Here is a 19,936-nt window from a genome sequence, read left to right as displayed (position 1 = left end):
TACCTTAAATCTATGCCCTCTGGTTATTGACCCCTCTGCTAAGGGGAAAGGTTCCTTCCTATCCATCCAATCAATACTCCACATTATTTTATGCACCTCAATCAGGTCACTCCTCAGCCTTTTCTGCTCCAAAGAAACCAACCCCGGTCTCTCTTGATAGCTGAAACACTCCAGCCCAGGCAACATCCTGGTGAATCTCCTCTGCACCCTCTCTCGTGCAATCACTTCTATCCTATAGTGTGGCGACCAGAACTGCACACAACCAGCGTTTTATACCGCTCCATCATAACCTCCTTCCTCTTATATTCTATGCTTTGGCTAATAAAGGCAAGAATCCCATTATGCCTTCTTAACCACTTTATCTACCCGTCCTGCTGTCTTCAGGAATCTAAGGGTATGCACATCCCTGACCTCTGCACTTCTTTGGGTCCTACCACTCATTGTATATTCTCTTGCCTTCTTAGTCCTCCCAAAATACGTTACCTCACACTTTTCGGTGTTAAATTCCATTTGCCACTATTCTGCCCATCTAACCAGCCTGTCCTTTAATCAAAGACTTTCCTCCTCCCTATTTACCACACCACCAATTTTTGTGTCCTCTGCGAACTTACTGATCATACCTCCCACTTTCACATCCAGATCATTGATATACACTACAAACGGCAAAGGGCCAATGGCGATTTCTGCAGAACACCTCTGGACAGGCTTACAGTCACAAAAACAACCTTAGATCATCACCCTCTGCCTCCTGCCACTTAACCAATTTTGGATCCTATTTGCCAAATTGTCCTGGATCTCATGCGCTCTTACCTTCTTGGCCAGTCTCCCATGCGAGACCTTGTCAAAAGCCTTACTGAAGTCCATGTACACTCTATCAACTGCACTACCCTCATCTACACACCTAGTCATCTCCTCGAAAAATGAAATCAAATTTGTATGCCATGATCTCCCTTTGACAAAGCCATGCTTACTATCCTTGATTAATCCTTGCCTCCCCAAATGGAGAATAATTCTGTCCCTCAGAACTTTTTCCAATAGTTTCTCTACCACTGAAGTTAGACTCACTAGCCTGTAATTTCCTGGTTTGTCCCTACCACCCTTCTTGAATAATGTTACCACATGATTCTATCTCATAAAAAAGAAACAGGAACTATTAAATTATGCAATAAGACATTGCTAGTTAAGTTGTGTTAAGTGTCTAAAAAAATACAATGGTTGAATCATGTTTCAACTTGTTACCTTTTAGCATCCTGGTAGAGGCATAGATGTGAGGAAGAGGAGAATTTGGGATATGTATGGTCCACAGACATGTCTCAAGGTAAGTAGGATATGTATTTGTATATGTTCATACTTCATACGTTTGCTTACACATTAAACTCAAAGCTGCAGTGCTTACTTTCTTGTGTAGTGATGTAAACTTCAAGCCAGGTCCAGTTGGATTTCTGGCAAAAGTAGTACGTATTTTAGATTTGGTGTACTGTATTTATAATTTGTCCTTAAAAATCACTCTAGTGTTTATACCAGTTTTCTTTGGAATAGAGGAATTTGGTTGCAGAGGTCAGCATGCCAAGCAAAACTTTCCCAAGATGGATTTACAAAGCACAAATCATGGGGGAGGTGGGAGGTATGAATTTGTAAAATCTACCTTTGAGAGTTCTGCAAAAAGAGGCATCCACAATTTTATTCCAATCATCTTTTTGCCACAAGTCCACGGTATAAAACTCTACCGATTTAGCGTTCCCCAGAACTTACCGCATCCGTAGCAAAGCTTTTCCAGTACAGCTACAGCACTGACATCTACCTGACAATGTGGAAGATTGCCCAGGTATGTCCCTGCACACAATAAGCAGGAAAAATCCAACCCAATCAATTACTACTCTAACTGTCTATTTTCAATCATCAGTAAAGTGACGGAAGGGGTCCTTTACAGTGCTATCAAGCGGCACTTACTTAGCAATAACCTGCTCACTGACCCTCAGTTTGGGTTCTGCAAAGATCACTCGGCTCCTGATCTCATTCCAGCCTTGGTTCAAACATAGACAAAAGAGATCAACTCCTGAGGTGAGGTGAGAGTGATTGCCCTTGACGTCAATGTTGCAGTTGAGCGAGTATGGCATCAAGGAGCCCTAGCAAAACTGGAGTCAGGGAGAACGCTCCACTGGTTGGAGTCATACCTAACACAAATAAAGGTGGTTGTTGGAGGTCAGTTATCTCAGTCCTGGGACATCACTGTAGGAGTTCCTCAGGGTAGTGTCCTGGGACCAACCACCTTCAGCTACTTCATCAATGACCTTCCTTTAAACATAAGGTCAGATGTGCGGATGGTTACTGATGATTTCATGTTTGGCACCATTCGTGAATCCTTAGACTCTGAAGCAGTTTAGGTGCAAATGCAGCAAAACGTGGACAATATCTAGGCTTGGGATGACAAGTGGCAAGTAACACCCGTGCCAGACAATGAACATTTCCAATAAAAGAAAATCAAACTATTGCCCCTTGACATTAAATGTCATTACCATCACTTAATCCCCCACTATCAATATCTTGGGAAATTACCATTGACCAGAACTGAACTGGCCTTATAAATACTGTGACTACAAGAGCAGGTCAGAGGCTAGGAATCCTGTGGCGAGTAACTCGGCTCTTGACTCCCCAAAGCCTGTCCACCACCTATAAGGCACAAGTCAGGCGTATGATGGAATACTTCCCACTTGCCTGAATGAGTGCAGCATCAACACCATCCAGAACAAAGCAACCCACTTGATTGAAGCCCCTTCCACAAACATTCACTTCTTCCACCACCAATGTACAGTAGCAACAGGGTGTACATCTACAAGATGCACTGCAGAGACTCTCCAAAGGCACCGTAGACAGCACCTTTCAAACCCACAATCACTGCTATTTAAAAGGACAAAGGCAGCAGATACATGGGGACCCAACCTGGAAGTTCCCCTCCAAGTCACTCACCCTTCTGACTTGGAAATATATCTCCATTCCTTGGCTGTTGCTGGGTCAAAATCCTGGCACCCTCTCCTTAATAGAACAGTGGATGTACCTACACCACAGGGACTGTAGCAGTTCAAAAAGGCAGCTCACCACCACCTTTTCAAGGGAAATTAGGGATGGGCAACAAATGCTGACCTAGCCAGCGAAGCCCACATCCCGTTAAAAAAATTTTTTTTAAAGTGCTTAGAATGTCAGATGTGAAAAAAATTCACAGCAGTGCAAGCTAGGTCACATTGTAGGGGCTGAACACAGTATTTTATTCTGTTGGTAATTCAAATAAATATCTGACATTGGATGGGGAGACCATTATACTGCTTTTTAGTGTACAAGCAGCTCATCTGCTTCTCCATCCAGAAAAGGTTAATTTTGTTTCCTTCAGGTTAACAAAGGAATTTAAAGGGTGACGTGCATTGGGAACCTGGAGTATAAGGTTTACTAGATAATACAGTGGATCAGACACTGGCCTTTCACCTACAAGACTAGGGTTCAGATCTAACCTAACTCGATTGTAAGGGCTCTTTGTAAATCAGCTTGGTTTTTGTTTAGGTTTAGTTGCCACTCACAAAATTGGCACTTAAGTGACAATTTCACTGTGAGAAATGGAAAATTATCTGCTGTGGTATAAAACTGAGGAAAATTGAAGGGAGCTTCACTCTGCAGCTCTGTTTTAGTGGAGAGGTCTTGAAGCTAATGCATAGCACCTGAAAATGTTCCATAGCTTTCCTCAACCTGATGAGTGAATTTTCTTTAAAAAAGGGTTCCTAGCTGCACTGAAAAAGAACAAAAGTCAAATTAAATTTGATCATTTTATGAAGATGAATCCTTGATGTGGCATTGCGGGCATTTATTGCTAATTCTTAGTTGCCCTGTTTTCATATGCTTCAAAAGGCAGTTAATTAAGAATCAACCGAGTTGGTGTGGAACTAAAAACACTTATGCGCCAGTGAAGGCAAGAATGGTGGATTCCAGCTTGTTTATGGAGTAGATACTGTACTTGCGAGTACCAAATTTGTAACCAATGTGGAATACCTCGTCCCAAAGAAGCAACTGTCAAAAATTATGATAAATGCAAAAGAATGGCCTAAGGAGTCATATGGACTCCGTGTTTGTCTCCATAGATGCTGCCAAACCCACTGAATTTCTGGCATTGTCTGTTTTATGTCAGAAATTATGATTTGAATATGGCCTAGATTTTCCTTTCCAGCTATTTGATCTCTAAGGTGGAAGAATGGTAGTCCTGTGGTAACATATGCTGTCATCTCACTTGTCACACAGATGGGAATATTTTAACTCATCTGTGCCGTAATAAAGCTAGACATTAAGAACACCCGTTTATGCCTGGTAACCACTACTGCTTAAATTTTGAAGGGTTGGCAAATCCATGCAGTCCATGTCAGCATGATTTGATTATCTAGTCATGGTGCTTTTTAAAATAAAATTTCAACGTTCTTTGATCAACAAAAACAAGGCACCTGCTGTGGCCGAACTCTATCCAACGTAGGCAGATTTGCAACAAAAGCTATGGGGTGGAGGCTGCCTAATAACTACAAATGACCTTGATCTTGGAAAACCAGCAGAGGTCAGAGATGCATCCTTCTGATAGACAGGGCTCCAATGCTGTCGACGTAGTGTTGAACGTTTGCAGTAGTAGACAATCCATACCTCTGTAGGAAGATAAAAATAGTAAGCTGCTTCTGTTTTCCTAGGAATGTGCCATTACACCAAGTGATGACTTTCTTTTTCCGGATGTGGACTGGATAATTGGCAACCATTCAGATGAGCTAACACCATGGATCCCTGTTGTTGCAGCAAGGTGATTTTCATATTTTTCAGAAAGTTATTTCAACTCAATGTAGCAATGTATAGCATGTTTGTGTTGCAATGATGACTACCCTTCCATATATTAGTAAATGCTTGTAACTTCATACTTGCAATTGGGGTGTAAACACAAATAAATGTTTAATGAAGACGGTTAAAAACAGAGACACACTTGAAATGTACAATATTGTTTATAAGTGTCTCTGGCCAACTCCTTTCTTTTCTCTCCTTTTCTTTCTCATTGCGACAGAAGTAGCTTGCATGTGCATTGATTCAACATCCTTTTTCCAGCTGTGTTGGCTTATACCTGTAAACAGAACCATTGTTTTAATATCTGTGTTCGGAAACAATAAATTATTGAGAAAAGTTTAAAGCAAATTTAAATGAATTTGGGGTTGCTGTGATTACTTTTTTAAAAATTAAGCGGCAATTTAGCGTGGCCATTTTACCTACCCTCCATAACTTTTTGGGTTATGGGACTTGAGACTCACGCAGACACAGGGACAATGTGCAAACTGCACATGGACAATGACCCAGGGCTGAGATCGAACCTGGGTCCTCAGCGCCATGAGGCAGCAGTGTAAATCACTGTGCCAACATGCTGCCCCAGCTATGATGAATTAAATGAATATAAATGCTATGTAGTCAGTCCTTCCAACTGAATGTGACTACAAAACGTTTCTAGTACATACTCAGGAGTTTATTTTGTTTTATGCTGCAGGTCATCCTATTCATGCCGTTACTTTGTCCTGCCTTGTTGTTTCTTTGATTTCTATGGGAAGTACTGTCGAAGACAGACCAAAAGCACGCAATACAGAGCATACCTGGATTTCATTACTGAAGTGGGTTCGATTTGTGGTTTTAAAGTCGAGGAAGACTGCCTTCGGATTCCGTCCACAAAGCGGGTTAGTGTGAAGGATTTTCATTCTGCAGCATTTTCTTTCTTTGTTTGAAATGATTGTTTTTTTCATAATGTATACATGAAATTTGCTAAGATGATGGGGGTGGATTTTAATTGTTTTCTTAAATTCCCAAATGATATTTGTTTTAAAACTACTTGATTGAAATAAGCACTACAATGACAAAAGGTTGCAGGGGTGAATAATAGGCTTTCTTTATGGATTTTCTGTAATATAGAAAGTTAAATATTTCAATATCTATGTGTAGGATGTCCAATTCTTTCGAAAATACATTTTGAAAATAGTCCCAGTCAGGTTTTTATAGGTTAAGCATACTATGTTTTAGTGATCATTTGTCGAAGCCTAGTGGAACATTTTTTCCTTGTCCAGATAATCGTTTTTACATATCCATTGAAATCCTTGGCTAAAATCTTAATGGGTTTTTGAAACAAAATATCTATTATGTTATTCTGAAGAAAATCATAGCGTTTTTTTGTGAATTGTTTCTTTTTTTCAGGCCTTTTATTCTTTTTAAAATTCATTCTGAGGATGTGGGTGTTGATGGCTAGGCCAGCATTTATTGCCCATCCCTCATTTACCCTTGAGAAGATGGCGGTAAGCTACCGCCTTGAACCACAACAATCCATGTGATGTAGGTGTTGGGGAGGGAGTTCTAGGATTTGACCCAGTGACAGTGAAGAAACAGCAATATATTTCTAAGTCAGGATGGTAGGTAACCTGGAAGGGAACTTCCAGGTGGTGGTTGTTCCCATGTGTCTGCTGGCCTTGTCCTTCTAGGTGGTAGTGGTCGTGGGTTTGGAAGGTGCTGTCTGAGGAGGGTTGTTGCAGTGCATCTTGTCAATGGGACACACTGCTGCTATTGTCTGTCGGTAGCGGAGGGAATGAAAATTTGTTGGTGCCAATCCTCCTTATGAACCTCAAGCCTGTCTAGTCTATTAGCCTGTATCTCAGTATTCTCCTCAACAACATTGTTTTTTTCCTGTGTGAATACTGATGAAAAATATTCATTTAGCACCTCTCCTATCTCCTCGGACTCCACGCACAACTTCCCACTGCTGTCCTTGACTGGCCCTACTCTTACCCTAGTCATTCTTTTATTCCTGACATACCTATAGAAAGCTTTAGGGTTTTCCTTGATTCTACCTGCCAAAGACTTCTCATGTCCCCTCCTGACTCCTCTTAGCTCTCTCTTTAGGTCCTTCCAAGCTAACTAGTAACTGAACCTTCAAGTCTCATCTTTACATAAGCCTCCTTCTTCCTCTTGACAAGTGATTCAACTACTTTAGTAAACCACGGTTCCCTCGCTCGACCACTTCCTCCCTGCCTGACAGGTACATACTTATCAAAGACACACATTAGCTGTTCCTTGAACAAGCTCCACATTTCAATTGTGCCCATCCCCTGCAGTTTCCTTCCCCACCCTATGCATCCTCAGTCTTGCCTAATCACATAATTGCCTTTCCCCCAGATATAACTCTTGCCCTGCAGTATATACCTATCCCTTTCCATCGCTAAAGTAAACAAACTGAATTGTGGTTACTATCACCAAAGTGCTCACCTACCTCCACATCTCACACCTGACCTGGTTCATTACCCAGTACCAAATCCAATGTGGCCTTGCCTCTTATTGGCGTATCCACACAATGTGTCAGGAAACCCTCCACACATTGGACAAAATCTGACCCATCTAAAGTACTCGAACTACAGCATTTCCAATCAATATTTGGAAAGTTAAAGTCCCCCATAACAACTACCCTGTTACTTTTGCTCCTATCCAGAATCATCTTTGCAATCCTTTCCTCTACATCTTTGGAACTTTTTGGAGGCCTATAGAAAACTCCCAACAGGGTGACCTCTCCTTTCCTGTTTCTAACCTTAGCCCATACTACCAAGTCCTCATCAAACGTCCTTTCTGCCACCGTAATACTGTCCTTGACGAACAATGCCACACCTCCCCCTCTTTTACCACCTTCCCTGAGCTTACTGAAACATCTGCAACAACCATTCCTGTCCCTGCTCTATCCATGTCTCTGAAATGGCCATAACATCAAAGTCCCAGGTACCAACCCATGCTGCAAGTTCACCCACCTTATTCCGGATGCTCCTGGCGTTGAAGTAGACACACTTCAGACCACCCTGCCTGCCTGCCAGTACACTCCTGCGACCTTGAAACCTTACTCATGACCTCACGATTCTCAACCTCCTGTACACTGGAGCTACATTTCAGGTTCCCATCCCCCTGCTGAATTAATTTAAATTAGTTTGAATAGTTTGGTTAAATAGTGGTTGAACAAAAAATACAATGGAAGAAGAGAAGTTTTGTCAATTAAGAGTGTTGCTGTATATTAGTACATTTATTATAGTTAGTATATCTCATATCTGATGAGGTTTGCATTTTGAGGATTGGTGGTTTATTTTTTATATACTATCAAACAGGAGCATGCTGACCACTACATTAGTGCTTTCTACTCTTATAAACTACTAGTTCTTGGGAATGTTTCTATTTATATTGTGCAGATTTTCAGTTTTTAACTCAGTTTTCTTACTAATTTATCAGAACTCTAGTGCAGATTTAGAGAGAGGAAACCTGTTGGGATATATAGCAACGCCAAGTAAAATGTTGGAATGAGATGTACATTGGAACTTTAAAATTAAGACAAAGGTGTTGCCCTGACATTTTTTAAGGACTTTGATACAGGTGCAACCAATGGATTTGCACCAGATGTCTACATACTGTGGAAAGAAATGTACATAGAACATACAGAGCAGAAGGAGGCCATTCAGCCTATCGAGTCTGCACCGACCCACTTAAGCCCTCACTTCCAGCCTATCCCTGCAACCCAATAACCCCTCCTAACCTTTTTGGTCACTAAGGGCAATTTATCATGGCTAATCCACCTAACCTGCGTGTTTTTGGTCTGTGGGAGAAAACCGGAGCACCCGGAGGAAACCCACGCAGACACGGGGAGAACGTGCAGACTCCACACAGACAGTGACCCACCAGGGAATCTAACCTGGGATCCTGGCGTTGTGAAGCCACAGTGCTAACCACTTGTGCTACCGTGCTGCCTGTAAGCCGAGATACCACTGATTCTTATTCTTTGTACCTTTCAATGGTGAGTAAGAAGTAGAATAATAAGACAGACAGATTTGATTTTCATATTTTCCCCCACTTTTTGATATAGGTTTGCTTGATTGGTAATCAAAGGACATATTCGGCCTCTGGCGAAGAAAGATTGGATGAAGAACGAACACAATATATTAGGGAGAGATATTCTTGTACAGGAGCCAATACCAATTGTATTGAAGTGAAAGACACTGCTTCACAGTTTGCCCATAACATTGCGGATTGTTCAAATGTTGATGATGGCATGGTGCAAGGTACTTCTGGTGAAGCAGATTTTTCTGTGTTCAATAAGTGGTTTGCTGGATTCAAACCTAGAGAGAAAGTGGAGAAAGTTAGAAATTGTGCTGCTTTACCTCGGGACTTTATTGATGACATTGTGCTGCAGGTAGCTAAAGCACTTTTGAAAACAAATCAGGACAACTGTGAAGACAGCACAGGATACTGGAACAAAGGAGGTAAGATTTTGCATTATAAAACACTATGCCCTTTGCTATTCTTTTTTGACTTATGGTGATCTGTAAGAACATAATTTTAACATTTATTACTGATTTCTTGACTGGAGAGACAATGTTTGTTTATAAAGTTAACAGGAATGCAATGTTTGTTACATTATCAAAATAACACTTTGCAAACCTCTTAATGCTATCTTGATACTTAAATAAACCAAAGGTCCATTTCTAATGCCATGCTTTATTGTCCTAATTCATCCATTTGGCCATTGTGGTGATTGCACTGGCGTTTGAGGCTATTATGATAATTTTACCTTCCATACAGTCTAAAATTAAACTTGTCAGTTATGTTGGGGAGTGGGGTGTGTGAAAAAGAAGCACTTTTAATTAATGTAACATTTTAAAAAGCAATTTATTTATATGCTTTGGATACAGACATTTAAGTGCCATCAATTTTCCTTTTAAAAATAATATATTTTATGGCGATTGATTCTCCGAGTCCTTTTCTGCTCTAAGAACAAAGAGCTTCACTACTTGAGAAATATCACTGATGATGACATTTAGTACTGGTTAGTTACCATATAACAAGCTTATGTACACTTCCCAAAGCCGTGCGCTTAGGTAATTTGGACATTCTGAATTCTCCCTCTGTGTACCCGAACAGGTAGCGGAATGTGGCGACTAGGGGCTTTTCACAGTAACTTCATTGCAGTGTTAATGTAAGCCTACTTGTGGCAATAAAGATTATTATTATTGTATGTTCAGGTGCTGCGGAAGCATAGCTTCAGGGAAATGCTCCAGTCTTTAGATCACAGATTTTTCTGGATATAGTGCAATTGGTAATTTTTAATGACTAGATAGTGACGTTAATACAAAAATACACATTAGCTACAGTCGTGGTTCTCAAACATTTTTCATTGAATGGCCCGTTTTCAAATGTATTAGTAATCAGGCCTGTTCCCATAATCTAAATTATAATATTGCTGAGGACTTATTTAAATTTTAGGACACATTTCTTGGATTTGTTTTTCACTGTCATAGAAGTGTCCCTTTAAGAAAGGATTTTGTTTTATCAGATGGCTTCAGTGGTGTCATTGTGTGGGTGGTTCTGGGCTGTAGCTGTGTGAGGTGTTTTGGTTTTGCTTCCGGTGTGACTGCTGTGGACTACATACAAGAGAAATAAGTGTTTTGGCCTGTCTCTCTCTATTTTCATTTTAAAAACTATTTCAGAAGTAAACAGATTATAGCTACCTGCTTTGGTAACTTAAAAGGTACAGTTTGCTTTCTGGAAGGGTTTAAACCTGCTGGTGAGAACGGGTCAGAATCTCGGGGAAAGCCAGTCTCATTCAAGTGAGAATGCAGAGTTTTGGGCCATGCCCTTGAAAAGGGGTTTTTGATTTTTGGGATTTTGTTTTTGAATTGGAACGGCTAAGGGAGAGTCTATATGTTTGTAACTGATAAAAATTCCTGCTGCGTGTTTTATTTATATTAACTAAGTTCTTAGAATAAAGCTCGCTTTGATTAAAGTGTCTGGGAAGACTAATGAGTCACACCTGAAAGGAAGGCTCTTGGTTGTAGGTCAGGTGGACGTCATTTTTTTTTTTTTTTTTTTATAAATTTAGAGTACCCAATTATTTTTTCCAATTAAAGGGCAATTTAGTGTGGCCAATTCACCTAACCTGCACATCTTTGGGTTGTGGGGGCGAAACCCACGCAGACACGGGGAGAATGTGCAAACTCCACACGGACAGTGACCCAGGGCCGGGATTCGAACCCGGGTCCTCAGCGCCGTAGGCAGCAATGCTAACCACTGTGCCACCGTGCTGCCCCCAGGTGGACGTCATAATATACTTTGGAGTTTCTAAGCCCTGGCCCATAACATCACGAACAAGTTATCTGTATTCATTGCTGTACACCATGGTTTAGTCACTGTACTTGCCATCTGGGGTGGCACAGTAGCAGTGGTTAGTGCTGTTGCTTCACAGCTCCAGGGTCCCAGGTTCGATTCCCGCTTGGGTCACTGTCTGTGCGGAGTCTGCACATTCTTCCCGTGTCTGCGTGAGTTTCCTCCGGGCGCTCCGGTTTCCTCCCACAAGTCCCGAAAGACGTGCTATTTAGGTGAATTGGACATTCTGAATTCTCCCTCTGTGTACCCGAACAGGCGCCAGAGTGTGGCGACTAGGGGCTTTTCTCAGTAACTTCATTGCCATGTTAATATAAGTGTACTTGTGACAATAGTAAAGATTATTATTATAATTGTTGCATGATGGCTAAGACACAGTTTGTTCAACCACAATTTTTACAGTTATTAGGGACAGAAGACACATTTCTATACTTAGTAAACAGTGACCTCATTAATGTTAAAGTACTCCTTCACGAAATAAGTATTTGAGTTGATGCGCATAATTGTAAAAATGCCTATACGGCTAGTCAAATGTCATGTGAGAGTACCTTTAAGAAATTGGTGTTTATAAATGGGTGTGTATATAAATAGCTGTAGTGGATGTACCTTTAAGAAATGGGTGTTTATTACTGTAGTGATGTCAGAGAGGGGGTGGAGCTGAGCTGTCTGTCAGCTTTTTACGTTCGCTTTAGGCTTTTTGCTGCAGGGTGGGTTTGGTTTCATTTTAGTTTTGGAGAAGCTGCAATCACAGCAGAATATGTGTGAATCTATGCAAGCTTATGAATGTCCATTTGCTGTTTTCAACGTGGTAACTGTTCTCAGTAGTAAAGTTAAACCCGAGGTGCTTCTGTTAAAGGTTTTGTTTTTTTTAAATCTTATGGATGTTAAAAGGAAAGCTGAAAGGATTACTTAGTGTTGTAGTCTTTGGGGGTTGTATTTGAATTAATAGTTGCTAAGATATTCACTGTATGTTTTAAAAAGGTTAACTTGGAGTTCATGGAATAAACATTGTTTTGCTTTAAAAAATACTTTTCCATTTCTGCTGTCCACACCCGTAGAGTGGGCCGTGTGGTCCCCATACCACAATCTATTAAAAGTTGTGGGTCAGATGAACTCCATGATACACTTTGGGGTTCTCTAAACACTGGCCCATAACACTAACACAAGTGTTGATTTTATAACACATACTTAATTTACACAAATAGTGAGGAAAGAATCCTGTATTATATTCCTACGTCTAGTGAAACCTTCATTGTATGCTCACAATTGCAAATTGGCAGAGCATCAAATCACTATGTTGCAGTCATATAAGGGTAAATCAATACTGTATACAGGAAAATAAAGCCAAGCACAATACAAATTAGGAAACATATATTTTTGATGTCTCATCTAAGGATTGCCCCATGAAAATTTGGGCTGCAATCACGAAGGCAGATATATCAATACTACATAAGGTATAAATCAAACTGTTCAAACAACTTACTTTAAAATGTGTGATTAATCAAGCTGCCTGTTATCACTACTTGTTATGACTCAAGACCTGATGTCACAAAAAAGGTTAATTTTATATACAGCACTCATATACTGTATTGACCAGAGGCAAGCTTGGGGTGAGCTAGAAGGCATGAGCAGAGTGAAGCTGCCACATGTCTGATAAGGTCGGCCCTGATCAGTAATATAATTTTGTGGACACCCAGAAAATCTTTAAGCCGCAAGGAATTGGCAGACCCCAGATCTAAAGCACAGAATGAAAATTTCATACAAAATTTGTATTTGTCAAAATGCCTCTTAAACGTCGCTATTGTATCTGCTTCTACCACCTCCCTGGCAGCACGTTCTAGACACTCACCACCCTCTGTGTAAAATAAAACTTACCTTGCACATCTCCTGAACTTTCCCCCTCGCACATTAAACCTATGTCCCCTAGTAATTGACTTTTCCACCCTGGGGAAAAAACATCTGACTATCCGCTTTGTCCATGCCACTCATAATTTTATAAACCTCTATCAGGTCACCCCTTATTTAACATAAGATTATTTAAACATGCTGCTGATAGAATTCATCAACATTCACACTGCATCGCTATACCATTGCAATCTCTATGCATCACTATTTACTGAACCTGTACTGAGATTGTGTATGCCCAAATAGATGCAATAGCCATCAGATTGCTTCTATAACCAGTGCTTGCTTTTTGTTGGTTTCCACGAGAATCAATGGAATAAGCCATAACCTGCTACCCCATACATATTTCCGCTACATAGATATTGGGCGCGATTCTCCGCTCCCGCGCGGCATCGGGGGCCGCTCCTCGCACCCTATTCACACCCCCCCCTCCCAGGAGGCTAGTGAGAAACTCGGCCGCCGGGCCTTGACGCTTGCATCAAAGCGGCGCGCCGAGAATGACGTGACGGCGGCGCCTAAGTGACATCAGCCGCGCATGCGCAGGTTGGCCGGCTCCAACCCGCGCATGCGCGGTTGCCATCTTTCCCTCCGCTGCCCCGCAAGACGTGGCGGCTTGATCTTGCGGGGCGGCGGAGGGGAAAGAGTGCGTCCCTTGGAGATGCCGGCCCGACGATCGGTGGGCACCGATCGCGGGCCAGTCCCCTCCTGAGCACGGCTGTGGTGCTCAGTCCCCTCTCCGCCCCCCACAGGCCCCAAACTTACCTTTCGCGCTATGTTCACACCGGCAGCAACCAGGTGTGGTTGCCGCTGGCGTGAACAGGTCGGGAACGTCAGGCCATTCGGGCCGGAGAATCGCCGGTCGCCGTGAAAAACGGCGAGCGGCGATTCCGCAACATCCCATTTTTTGGGGGGGGTGCCAGGGCAGCGTGTCGTGATTCGCCCGGCCCTCCCGCGATTCTGCCACCCGGCGTGGGGAGCGGAGAATCGCGCCCATTGTGTTTTGAGATCTTTGTTCAGCATCATTAAAAAATGTCTTTACACACCTGAATGCACTCCATTGTGCGCTCAAATTGTGCATCCTGATGATTGGATGATTAAATCAAAATAAAGTCCGTACTCGACCAATCCGCACTTTGAAAACCCAAAACAAAGAGTCTACTGTTAAATATGATTCCGCATTTGGGCAATACTTGCTGAACTAAGTGTGCTAATAGCAACAAAAACAACCAATTTAAGATAATGAGTTGAGCTCATAGCATGGCTTATTTACTCTTGCTAGAAACTCCATACATTTCTTTGTTCTTTGTTCTTTTATAAGCAAAGACCTGTCCCATGTAAACAAAAGGAACATATTGAAGCTTTGGACACGTTTTGAATTACCCATAGATTTGGGGAGCCTAAAGCTTCCGACTGCTTTGTACATGGCAAATCAGAGTCGACTTGCCAACCAATCAGCACCCCTTTTCTCCTGTAGTATAAAATGCTGTGATCATTTGAAATTTTTGTGTTTATCCTGATAAGTACAAGAAGAAAAGCTTGAGAAATATGTCTCTTATCAGCAATATTTAACTGTTTATGGTAATAATATTTACGACCCCATGCTCTGGACTAGGCCTTAATCTGATATAATTCCTCAGAAGCTCCTGTATAGAACGTCTGCATAATTTTGAAGACCTCCACCAGGCTTCATTATGGTCATGCATCAAGTCCACAGAATAGTAATAGGCCTTTCAGTCTAACTGGTCTATACCAAAATTTATACTAACGAAAGCCCCCTCCCACTTTCTGCCATCTAACCATATTACCATATCCTTCTGTTCCTTCTCTCTCATATGTTTATCCACTTTAATTGTACAAATGCTGTTTGCCTCAACTGCTTTTCGCTGTGGTTTTGCAGAAAATGAACAAAGATAAACTTGCCATTGAAATTGTAGCTTTGGCATTTATTTTTGAAATATGTGTTTTACCTAAACAATTGAGTTCAATTGTGTAACTCATTGCTGGGACAGCAAGGAAGAATTTACTGTGTGTATGACTGCCTAACAAACTTTACTATGGCTTATCCAACTTCCTATTAATAGTTTATCGGTTGCCATTGCTGCCTGTTCATCAGTCAGCCTACTTAAGAGCTGAGAAAAAGAATTATATTTTGATTATAGCCCCAAGTCTCAAGTTAATGGTTGCAGAACTGTGAAACCAGCACCTTGCTGCCATATCGGTGGGATGCAAGTACAGTGAAATTATCACCAATGTTTTTTGAAAAAAATAATTTATATTTGATTTAATGCATTTTGATGTATTAAATTAATTGAACTAGCTGCCTGATATTAAATGATATGATCTGAATCAATGTGATGAATGCTGGTGGTTTGGGAGTAGATACAATTGCAATCTTGGTGAAATGTTACAAGAGAACATTTTTCAACTGTTATTTTTGGGTTGCATTTTACTTGCACCATCAAAGTGTGTTTTCTGCAGTGGACATATAAAATAATGGGTGCCCACCCCACCACCTTCCCACACCCTGTGCTCACCCCATAATATGCTGAGATCAGCAGCCAGCCCACTATATTTAAATAGATAATCAAGAGTCAATTAGACTTGTTAGCAAGCCAGTTGACCCTGAAAATACATTACCTGTTTCATAAAACGGTTGGCGTGGGCAGTCAGGTGGGAGTGCGCAATGAAGAAGTGTCATATGGAACCAAGATAGATGACCTGATCATTTATTTGGTGGTATTCGTGGGAGCTATCTCTTCGCACGTTGGGTGCCTTGTTTCCTACATTACAGCAGTGACTATTTCAAGTTCTTCATTTTCTTTAGGATGTCCCAAACACTATAGGATGTCCCAAGGCATAGGGGTGGCATAGTGGCACAGTGACTAGCATTGCTGCTTCACAGTGCCAGGAACCTGGGTTTAATTCCGACCTTGGGAAACTGTCTGTGTGGAGTTTGCACGTTCTTCCTGTGTCTGCGGGGGTTTCCTCGGGGTGCTCCGATTTCCTCCCACAGTCCAAAAATGTGCAGGTTAGGTAAATTGGCCATACTAAAATTGCCCCTTGGTGTCTTAAGGTTAGGTGGGTTTATGGGGATAGGACGGGGGGAGTGGGCCTAGGTAGGGTGTCCTTTCAGAGGATCCATGTAGACTCAAAGGGACAAATGGACTCCTGCATTGTAGGGATTGTATGATTACATAAATAAAGGTGTGTCTTATGCTTTGAATCTCCATTCCCAATATTTTCTTTTCCTCAGGAAGCCTGCCTCTGAAGAATGTAGCAGATCTTCTGGACTGCGACATGTTACAAAAGTTAAAAAAAGAATGTGGCGGTTTGAAGACTCTATTAAGAAACAATTATCAAGTATTTGAAGGTATAGGCTTCTTTTAGGAAAATCTTGCTACCTCCCCACCCCTCTGATTTCTCCCTCAGATTTACATACACTCTCAGCAGCTTTGTAATTGTTGTTTCTATGTTTGTATTTAATGCACATAAGCACATTATTTTATGGAAGTAACCAGACAAAAGCTTTTTGTGACTAGGCTTAGCAATGATTTGTTTTCTCTCTGTGAACTTGAATTTTGCTTTTCTATTAATACCAATTCTAGAGATTTGAATTTATAAAAATAAATAAATGTTACAGTTGTCTTTTTTTCTATCTACTATTCAGTTTTCCGGATAATGCATCTATAGTTCTGTGGATTTCTTACAAGCCTACACAAATGTCAACATGTGCTGATGATCTAATTAGTGGTGCTAATTGGTCATATCTAGAATTAATAATTCTAACATTTTGGCAATTTGTATCCAAAAACAACATTTTTGTATTTTCTCGAACTAACCAGTTGCACTATGGAAATTCAGGCTGCAAGTTAATGATTCTTTTTGAAGATAACTTTTCAGAGTTGAATTGGAAGCATAGAGAACCAATGGAACTTGAGAGACGATTCAGCCCATCATGTCTTTGCCGGCCAAAAAAAGAGAAAAAAGAAACTAGTCTTTCATTTTAAACCCACTTTGCAGCACCTGGCCTGTAGCCTAGCAGGTTACAGCATTTCAGAAGTAGATCCAGATACCCTTTAAATAAGTTGAGCATTCCAACCTCAACCACCAACTTAGGCAGTGAATTCCAGATCCCACCACCCTCTGAGTGAAAAAGCTTTTCCTCATGTCCCCTCTAATCCTTCTACTAATCACCTGAAATCTATGTCCCCTGGAAACTAACCCCTCAGCTAGGGAAAACAAATTTGTCCTGTCTACCCTAACTAAGCCTCTCATAATTCAGCACACCTTAATTAGGTCAACCCTTAACCTCCTCTGGTCTGTGGAAAACAATCCGAACCTATCTATTCTCTCCTCATAGCTGCAATTTTCAAGCTCCGACACCATTCTTGTAAATCTCCTCTGTACTCTCTCCAGCAAATTAAATCCTCCCTGTAATGTGACCAGAACTGTACACAAAACTCCAGCTGTGAGCTAACCAGCGTTTTATGTAATTACATCCCTGTTTTTGTATTCAATACCTCGCCCAATAAAGGAGTGCATTCCAAATGCTTTTTTGACCACCTTGTCCACTTGTCCTGCCACCTTCAAGGATCTATGGACATGCCCCAAGGTCTCTTGCTTCCTCAACCCCTCTCAATATCTTCCCATTTATTGAGTAGTCCCTTGCTTTCTTTGCTCTCAACAGATTCATTACCTCACACTTTTCTGGATTGAATTCCATTTGCCACTTCTCTGCCCACTCAACCAAACCATTGATATTCTGGAGTTAACATCTATACTGTATATTTGTACGTTTCAGTAGGCAAAAGTCTAGATATTTATAGCTTTTTCTATCTTTCTCTCTATTTGTGTTTTGCTCAACCCTACCAGTTGCAATGGCTAAGGGTAGGACAAAATGGTTTTGAAATATGTTGAAATTGTAAGATTTTCACATAACTATCAGCTTAAAAAGTGTTGAAGCATTCTCATTCCATTACAGTTTTAGTGTCATTATTTAATTTCTGACAATGTGGGTTAGTAACTGTTTGAATTATTAAAACCTCCAATGCTAATTTTATGTTACAGAGCTGCTTTCTGAAGTGGTTTTAGAACAGCAAATCTCATGATACAAAATGGTTTATATGATGACTGGATCTGCATAAGTGTTGAATTTTAATTGATTGGCTCTGACTTCGGTTGCCTGGGCCCAAAGCTCTGGAATACCCTCCCTACACCCCTGCCTTATCTATCCCTGTCCTCCTCTAAGACGCTCCTGACCAGCCTTATAATCCAGTATCTTTGTATGTGGTTTTGCATCATACTTGGTTTTATAATGCTCCTGTGGAGAATCTTTGTACTTATTACATCAAAGGCACCATAACTGTATTAGCTGTTGTGGCTGCAGGTAAGATCATCTGACAAATCTTCAATTTGTTGTGTACTCCTTTACATGCACCATGTAAGCACTATGTACAATTGGATCACAAAATGTATAAGTAAAAACCTAAAAATAGAGAAAAAAGTAATTAATGTTTATTCTCTCTTCCGCGTGTAGTTTTCCATGGAAACGTTCAGATTCGTGACTGGTCAAAGGAAAAGCAAACAAAAACAATGTCATCAGATGCAAAAAGAAAATTACCTTCTGAAGCTTTTAAGACACGTCTCTGCTGGTTCTTTCTAAATCATCCTGATGGATGTCCCCGAGCTGCAGAAAAGTGCCCATTTGCACATGGAATAGAAGAAGTGCGACCTCGTGCAAATGGAAAAAAAAATATTTAGTGCCTTTTGAGTTACATTCCTGGATATTTAGGATGAAATGTGGTGTTCAGGAATAAAATATATTGTTTTTAAATGAACTGCTTCCTGTTCATTCCTAATTACAAATGGTGCTGCAAAATGTTGCTGTAGCTGGGTATTTAATCGGGTTTGTCATTAGTTAAATATCCCTTGCAGATTTGGTTTTTAATTCTTTTTGTGTGGTAAGTTGCCGAAAGTGTGAGCTGATAATGGTGCAGTGAGGGAAATGGGGCCTAAGTAAACAGTATCTCCTTAAACAATCAGATTGAAGAACTGTATAATAACCAGCACGAGGACTAAAATGGAATTATAAATTAGAGTGAGTGAATTCAATGTAGAATCAGATACTAGAACAGAAATAGAGAAAAAATATTGAATTAAGCGAGGGACAAAAAAGAAACAAAGGAAAAGTAAAAAAATATACAATTTTACTCTTAAAATCTCCTAAACGAATAAGACTCCAAACTTTAAATTTGTAATACAAATGAGATTGATTTAAAGTGATTAATGCATATTGTGTCATTAAACGGATATTTAATCCTAAAGAGACAAGAATCAACTTGCTGCGGTGAGTTTAGGTTTTATCTATCACAGCAACCTCTGCCATTCAATGCAGGTCTGCTAACAGCAGAGTGATGTAACTGATACCAATCTTTGGATATATGTGTTAAACATTTATGTGTTAAACATTCATCTGTCCATTGTCTGAAGTTATAATAATCTTTATTGTCACAAGTAGGCTTACATTAACATTGCAATGAAGTTACTGTGAAAAGCCCCTAGTCGTCACATTCCGGCACCTGTTCGGGTACACAGAGGGAGAATTCAGAATGTCCAATTCACCTATAAGCACGTCTTTGGGGTCTTGTGGGAGGAAACCGACGCAGACACAGGGAGAATGTGCAAACTCCATGCAGTCACCTGAGGCCAGGTCTCTGGAACTGTGAGGCAGCAATGCTATCCACTGAGGCACCATGTATGAAAGTTTTCACCTTTTAGAAATATTTAAACACCTTAAAGATGGATGCTT

The 19,936-nt window shown here is 40.8% G+C and overlaps 1 protein-coding gene across 1 annotated transcript in view; it reads left to right on the top strand.

Annotated features, from left to right (window-relative positions):
* Positions 1–18,965, top strand: part of trmt44 (tRNA methyltransferase 44 homolog) — a 38,772-nt gene extending 19,807 nt beyond the window's left edge. Inside the window, exons 6-11 of the mRNA XM_038792144.1 lie at positions 1,247–1,318; positions 4,713–4,819; positions 5,546–5,729; positions 8,930–9,326; positions 16,382–16,498; positions 18,665–18,965. Of these exons, the coding sequence (XP_038648072.1) occupies positions 1,247–1,318; positions 4,713–4,819; positions 5,546–5,729; positions 8,930–9,326; positions 16,382–16,498; positions 18,665–18,888 (1,101 nt within the window). The 3' untranslated portion in view covers positions 18,889–18,965. The remainder of the gene's footprint in view (positions 1–1,246; positions 1,319–4,712; positions 4,820–5,545; positions 5,730–8,929; positions 9,327–16,381; positions 16,499–18,664) is intronic.
* Positions 18,966–19,936: the final 971 nt, after the last annotated feature.

This window comes from Scyliorhinus canicula, chromosome 3, assembly GCF_902713615.1.
Source record: "Scyliorhinus canicula chromosome 3, sScyCan1.1, whole genome shotgun sequence".
Classification (NCBI taxonomy): domain Eukaryota; kingdom Metazoa; phylum Chordata; class Chondrichthyes; order Carcharhiniformes; family Scyliorhinidae; genus Scyliorhinus; species Scyliorhinus canicula.
Note: the sequence above shows the minus strand (reverse complement) of the source record. Positions and strands in the feature narration are given on the sequence as shown.